Genomic DNA, 7,397 nt, shown 5'->3' on the forward strand with positions numbered 1-7,397 from the left:
TAGATAGATATTCTATGACCAAGTAATTCCACTTCTGTGTATGTACCCAAGAGAAATGGGCACACATCTCCATAGACAGACAGATAATAGTTAGATAGATAATAGATAGATGAATAGATAGATATTCTATGACCAAGTAATTCCACTTCTGTGTATGTACCCAAGAGAAATGGGCACATATATCCACAGACAGCAGTGTATATGAGTAACTCTTAGCAGAGTTGTTCACAATACCCAAAACTGCAGACAATGCAAATTGCACATGGGAGAATGGATACATCCACATACCATGGAATACTATACACCAGTGAAAAAGAGCCCCCTTCAGCTACGTTGCAGCATCACAGACAAATCTCACAGGCGTAATGTTGAACAGTGGAAGCTGGAACTGAAGAGAACATATGCTGTTTGGTTCCACTTATATGAAGTGAGATTCAGCCTATTTATAGCAATGTCGGTTAGGATGATGGTTCCCCTTGGGAAAGGTACTGACAGACAGGGCTCTGGTTGTTGCTGCCCACACATATATATTTGTGGAAATTCATTGAGCTGAGTACTTAATTTATGCTATATGTGAGTTGTGCAGCAATGAAAAAAATTAAAAACAAACAAGTGCTGTATAAGGGTGGGGAAATATGAAGAGTGTAGCAGGAATGCTAGTAAAGGTGATCATTGCAACTTGGCAAAACTTTCAGCTCTGAGCTTCCTGGCAGCCAAGACAAAAAGGGAAACTGGTAAACAACATGGCTACCCTTCACTGGGGAGGTAGAACTTTCCCCTAGCTATAAGCTTTAAGTTGGTGGTGAGGGAAGCTGCTCTAGGAGCTGCTCTGATGGTCGGGGGACCCCATATCGATAGACAGCTGGTGCATCTTTCCCTCCGCAGGGTACCGGAAGCTGGTGAAGGACATGGAGGATGGCCTGATCACGTCGGGGGACTCATTCTACATCCGGCTGAACCTGAACATCTCCAGCCAGCTGGACGCCTGCACCATGTCCCTGAAGTGTGACGATGTTGTGCACGTCCGTGACACCATGTACCAGGACAGGCACGAGTGGCTGTGTGCGCGCGTCGACCCTTTCACAGATCACGACCTGGACATGGGCACTATTCCCAGCTACAGCCGGTGAGGCCAGAACCAGGGCAGGGCCTCCGTTTCCCTGAGTCTGTGGAGGACCAGGCAGGATGCCATGAACATCAGCAGAGGGGCTTATAGAGAAGCCCAGGCCAAAGAAGGCTACTGCTTTCCGTTTCACAGCGAGGTCCCCCAGGCCCTCTTCCTCCAGGACTTCCTGCCTCCTCAGGGATGTCTCTCTCGACCTTCACTAGAATCCTGCAGAACCCTCTTCCATCTGGTGGTGACCAGACCACCTGGTACTCAATTCTATGCTCTCCTGCTGGGTTCATTAGTCATTTCTTTTCCATAGACCACATCCCAATAACAACGTTGTCATTTTAACAGCACTAGCCCCCGGGGACTGAGCACAGGTAGTGTGTCAGGCACACAGCAGGCATCTGGAAGCATCTGTAAGACTGTAACACTACACATCCATACCACAACATCTGTAAGACCATGACAACGCACCTCAGGCCAGTCCTCCAAGGAAAGCATCATCACACCAGATTTACAGAAGAGGAGACGGTGGCTCAGAGGGGTTCAGTCACTTTTCTGCAGCCCCACAGCGAGCCAGTGCTGGAGGTGGGATCCAAACACAGATACAAGGAGCCACATCTTCACCCCGGGTGGCCCTTGGGCTCAGAGCACACACCAGCCACAGGGCCATCCCTATGCAGAGTCAGACACGCACCCCACCCATGCCAGTGCGATGCTGCGGCCCCGCTGGCTTCCCGGTGCTTGACCCTTGAATTTCAGCCCCTGAAGCTCCTCTCTTCGCTCCGCAGAGCCCAGCAGCTCCTCCTGGTCAAACTGCAACGCCTGATGCACCGGGGCAGCCGGGAGGAGGTGGACGGCACCCACCACACCCTGCGGGCACTCCGGGTAGGTCTGCCAAGCACCCTGTGGGAGTAGCAGGGCCAGGGACCTTGCCAGCTTCAAACCTAACTCCCGGGTCTTTTTTAGAGGCAGTAACAAATGCAATCCATCCATATTGGGATGATGAATTCTAGGGGACTTAGTTCCTTAGGAATGAGACGCTCTCTGTAGAAGGAGACCCATCCTCTCATGCCCTCCCACAGGTCCTGACTTTCCAGGACAAGGGGTTGGTGTCTGGCCAGGCACAGTGGCTCATGCCTGTAATCCCAGCATTTTGGGAGACCAAGGTGAGCAGATCACTTGAGGTCAGGAGTTCGAGACCAGCCAGGCCAACATGGTGAAACTTTGTCTCTACTAAAAATACAAAAAGTAGCCAGGCCTGGTGATGGACGCCTATAATCCCAGCTACTCGGGAGGCTGAGGCAGGAGAATCGCTTGAACCTGGGAGGCAGAGGTTGCAGTGAGCCGAGATCATGCCACTGCACTCCAGCCTGGGCAGCAGAGCAAGACCCTGTCTCAAAACAAAAACAGGGCTGGGCGCAGTGGCTCATAGTTATAACCCTAGCACTTTGGGAGGCAGAGGTGGGAGGATCATGAGGTCAAGAGATCGAGACCATCCTTGCCAACATGGTGAAACCCCATCTCTACTAAAAATACAAAAATTAGCTGGGTATGGTGGTGCGCCTATAGTCCCAGCTACTCAGGAGGCTGAGGCAGGAGAATCGCTTGAACCTGGGAGGTGGAGGTTGCAGTGAGCAGAGATCACGCCACTGAACTCCAGCCTGGTGACAGAGCGAGACTCCCTCTCAAAAAAAAAAAAAGGTGAGCCTAGATGTCTGGCTCGAGCTGGACTGCAGGCCTTTGCTCTACCATCCGTGGTCTCTGTTGAAGCGAATCACCTCTCTCCCAAGTCTCCAGGACTCCTCTCCCCTACCCCGCCTGCCCCCACCCCTTCCCTGCAGGCTTTTGATTTCCCTAAGGAAGCTTTAGCACGGAGGGAACTTGAGGACAGGTCTCCGATTCTCACCAGCATCATTGTGTTCTTGCCTCCTGCCAAGCCCAGCAGGGCCTGACTGATGGATAAATTCATTTCAGAACACCCTGCAGCCGGAAGAAGCGCTTTCAACAAGCGACCCCCGGGTCAGTCCCCGTCTCTCCCGAGCAAGCTTCCTTTTTGGCCAGCTCCTTCAGGTAAGGCTCTCCGGAGTGCCTACCGACTTTTCAATCATATTCTGCTGTGGCCCTGCCCTCCCCCAACTGAGAAGAGATACCCGAATCAAAATAATCATGCTTTGTGTTTGTACACCACTTGCATCTCTTCACAGTGCCTCACATCTCCTGTCCCATTTTATCTTCTCAGTGACAGGTTGGTAGACAGTCTCTGTGCCTGCGGGAAGCAAATCCCACTTTCATAAAAGATTGAGGAACCTTATGGTGAAAAGAAACTGAAGTTAGCTGTTCAGATACTAATAGAAAGATCAGAAGCAGTGTATCAGGAGATGAAAAACAAACATCCTAAATATCTAGGCCAGTTTAGGTCCTCATTAATCAAGCATTCAACTTATCTGAGCATCCTGGCAGCCAAGGTAAAAAGGGAACCCAGCAGATTCTTTCAATCTTATCTGTCTAGGGAAACATTTTAGCAATCGGGACCAGAAAGGACTTTTCCCTTCTACTTAATTCTAAAAGGGATTTTTTTTTTTTTTTTGGCATGGATCATTATAGAAAGAACATTGACTAGCATTGTTTGTGATATCTTCAGAAATGGTTTCTCATAAATGCAGAAACACTCTTTGGTATCATTTCTTTTATCGCCTGTGGACGAAAACCAAGGGGGTAATATGAAAATGTGGCCCCATGAGCGTGTTCCTGTGTAGCTACCTCACTCATTAGACCCCAGTGGAGACAGTGTTATGTTCCGCTGCTCCATCTTGATGTTGGAACGGGGAAACCCAGGGAAAGTATCAGCAATGTGACCCTAAAACCCAGGAAGACACAAACAAGTGTCAGAGAGCCACCCAGGTGGAAAGGAACCCTGGCCGAGTCTGAGGGGTTTACAAGGGCAGGACCATTTGAGATGACGCATTTTTACACCTGCGTGTCATGCAAGAGTGGAACCTTGGGGCCAGGCGCAGTGGCTCACGCTTGTAATCCCAACACTTTGGGAGGCTGAGGCGGGTGGATCACTTGAAGTCAGGAGATCGAGACTAGTCTGGCTAACACGGCGAAACCCCGTCTCTACTAAAAATACAAAAAGTAGCCGGGTGCAATGGCGGGTGCCTGTAATCCCAGCTACTCAGGAGGCTGAAACAGAAGAATCGCTTGAACCTGGGAGGCGGAGGTTGCAGTGAGCCAAGATCGCACCACTGTACTCCAGCCTGGGCAAGAGTGCGAGACTCCATCTCAGAAAAAAAAAAAAAATAGTGAAACCTTGGGAGTCTCATCCAGAGCCCTGCAGCCAGTTAACAGAGAGACAGCTGACATCCCAGATACCATGTGTTTTCCTTCCTGCAGAAGGAAGAGTGTGGAGAGACTCAAAGTAGCCTATAGAATATGGTGTGAACCTGCTTCTGTGCCCACTGCCGGGGCATCTGTTTCTGCCTTCCAGGACTCAACTCTGTGAACTGTAGAAAAAAGTGGGTTCCCCCCATTAAACTTGGGGATACCGAGGCAGAAAGGCATGGTGAGCACAGTGTCAGAGGGAGGTGACATTGGCCAGCACATGCCCAGCAGGGGGGCAGTCCCTGCCCACAGGGGTTTCCAGCCAGGGGTCTTCACGGCTGGGGCGGCTCAGGTCCCACAGTGCCTGCAGAGCTGCACCTGAGGCTCCCACGGGGATGCAGATGGGCTTGACCTGAGACTCATCTGCCTGGGGAAGACTGTGGGCACTGATTCATTCATTTGCCTACTCAGGACATCTCTCTAGTGGCTAAAGGGCTCGAGCCGCCTGCTAAGTCTCCTGTTTTTATAGGGGAAATGACTGGCCCAGGAACCCCCCGGGCAGAGGAGGGATGTGAACAAAGGTCTGACTTTGGCTGGTTGAGGGCAGCGCCCTGTCTGTTTAGAAGCGGAAGCAAAACAGTCCTCCCCCAGTCCTCCCTCTGCTCCTCCAGTTCGTCAGCAGGTCCGAGAACAAGTATAAGCGAATGAACAGCAACGAGAGGGTCCGCATCATCTCGGGAAGCCCGCTCGGGAGCCTGGCCCGGTCCTCGCTGGACGCCACCAAGCTCTTGACTGAGAAGCAGGAAGGTACATGGGGACCGCCTGGCCCCTCCCACCACTCCCAGCCACAATCATACATGCCTCACCCTCACCTGAGGGCACATTGGTCCTCATGAGGGGGCCTAGAAGTCCTCAAAACGGAGGGGAGGGAGGACATAGGTGGCTCATGCCTGTAATCGCAGTGCTTTGGGAGGCCAAGGCAGGAGGATCGCTTGTGGCCAGGAGTTCAAGACCAGCCTGGGCAACATAGTAAGACTCCCCATCTCTACAAAAAATATAACTATAAAATATATAAAAACATTAAAAATAAAAACAAAAAACATTAAAAATAAATCTTAAAAGATGTAAATAAATAGTTAGGCATGGTATCACATGTCTATAGTCCCAGCTACTTGGGAGGCTGAGGTGGGAGGATCACTTGAGCAGGAGGTTGAGGCTGCAGTGAACCAAGATCACACCACTGCAGTCACTCTGGCTTGGTCCATACAGCAAGACCCCTAGCTCTAAAAATAAAAATAAAAGACAAAAATAAATTAAGGGTGAGGAAGCCTGGCCTTGGCTGTGAGGGCCATGCTGCCTCGGGGTGACGTCCCGCCAAGCTCACCGGATAACGACGCTCTCGTTGTGGTTGCTTCGCGCCCGGGTACCTGTGTTAATTGGGGCTGTTTGCTGTGAAGTGTTCGTTTTATTGATTTCTCTACCCACTGAGTGCCTCTTGTCATTTATCAACCCGGCGAGGGGCCTCCCGGTCCACCGTCCCCCACCCTGCTGGCCCTGGCTGGCCCTGCTCAGGGAAAGGGAGGCCACAGCCCTGGCTGGATCTCAGAGGAGGCCCTGGGGCAACTCCCCAGGCTGGCCCTTTGGAAGTTGGAGTGGCCAGGCCAGGGACAAGAAAAGGCACAAGGGACAAGGGACAGGCTGCCTGTTTCTGGGAACCGTTTCCTCTGGGTGCCTGGGGTGGTTTCATCAGAACCCCGGGCTTCTGCACGGCTCCCCCACCCCAGCCAGAAAGGGACTGAGATGGCAGAACTGAGGCCAAGTCGTCCCTTCCAGTGCTCCTGGGAGACACCCAAGGCCTTGCCCGCTGGTCCTGGTGTCTCGTGGGCGCCCGCCAGCACTTGCTTTCCTTGCTCTCACCCTCCCCTCCGCTGGGCTGTACCCAGTCCATTCCCTTCCTCCAAGGAGCCCTCCTTGATCATCTGCCAAGGCAAACTTTCCCTCCAGAGCTCAGCCAAGGTTCCTGCATTTGTCACACACTCCGCCTGCCCCCCACCACACCTCCCCTCCCCAGCACACGAGCCCCAAGCAGTGCCAGCCCAAGGTGACCTCAGACATTCGATGCCCAGGGCAGCCGCCAGGCCTCCACACTAACGGTGGCCCCCAGGACCCACCCCAGGGGCCCCATCCTCCCTGGAAGGTCTTCAGAGCCCCAGGGCTCTGACCACCGCCCTCTCCTGCCCCTGCCAGAGCTGGACCCCGAGAGCGAGCTGGGCAAGAACCTCAGCCTCATCCCCTACAGCCTAGTACGTGCCTTCTACTGCGAGCGCCGCCGGCCCGTGCTCTTCACACCCACCGTGCTGGCCAAGACGCTGGTTCAGAGGCTGCTCAACTCGGGAGGTGCCATGGAATTCACCATCTGCAAGTCAGGTGATCGGCGAGCCACGGCCACCTGGGGAGCCCCGCGGGAGCCACGGACAAGGACGACTTCCCCTCTTCTCTTCCCTCCTCCCCTCCTTCCCTCCTCCCTTTCCCCTTCTTCCCTCTTTCCTTTCCTTCCTCCTCCCTTCTCCCTCCTCCACCTTCTCACTCCTCTCCTCCCCTTCCTCACTTCCCTCCTCCCCTCTTTCCTCCCCTCCTTTTCTTCTTCCTCATCCTCCCCTCCCTCCTCCCTCTTCTTCCCTCCTCCTCCTCTCCATCACCCCTCCTCCCCCTGGATGAGTGGATAAATGGATGGATGGATGAATGGATGATGGGTGACTGGGTGGGTGGACAGATTTATAGATAAATGGGTGGGTGGGTAGATGGATGGATGGAAGGATGGGTGGGTGGATGGGTGGGTGGATGGATGGATGGATGGATGGATGGATGGATGGATGGATGAATGGATGGATGGATGGATGGATAGGTAGGTGGGTGGGTGGATGGATGGATGGATGGATGGATGGATGGATGGATGGATGGA

General features: G+C 53.0%; 1 protein-coding gene across 1 annotated transcript in view; it reads left to right on the plus strand.

The window, feature by feature from the left end:
* The window catches only part of CARD11 (caspase recruitment domain family, member 11), a 144,463-nt gene that overhangs the window by 129,635 nt on the left and 7,431 nt on the right, over window positions 1-7,397 (plus strand). Inside the window, exons 18-22 of the mRNA XM_011976919.1 lie at window positions 886-1,126; window positions 1,903-1,999; window positions 3,089-3,184; window positions 5,107-5,242; window positions 6,683-6,862. Of these exons, the coding sequence (XP_011832309.1) occupies window positions 886-1,126; window positions 1,903-1,999; window positions 3,089-3,184; window positions 5,107-5,242; window positions 6,683-6,862 (750 nt within the window). The remainder of the gene's footprint in view (window positions 1-885; window positions 1,127-1,902; window positions 2,000-3,088; window positions 3,185-5,106; window positions 5,243-6,682; window positions 6,863-7,397) is intronic.

The sequence above is a fragment of the Mandrillus leucophaeus genome, unplaced genomic scaffold (assembly GCF_000951045.1).
Source record: "Mandrillus leucophaeus isolate KB7577 unplaced genomic scaffold, Mleu.le_1.0 Scaffold171, whole genome shotgun sequence".
Classification (NCBI taxonomy): Eukaryota; Metazoa; Chordata; class Mammalia; order Primates; family Cercopithecidae; genus Mandrillus; species Mandrillus leucophaeus.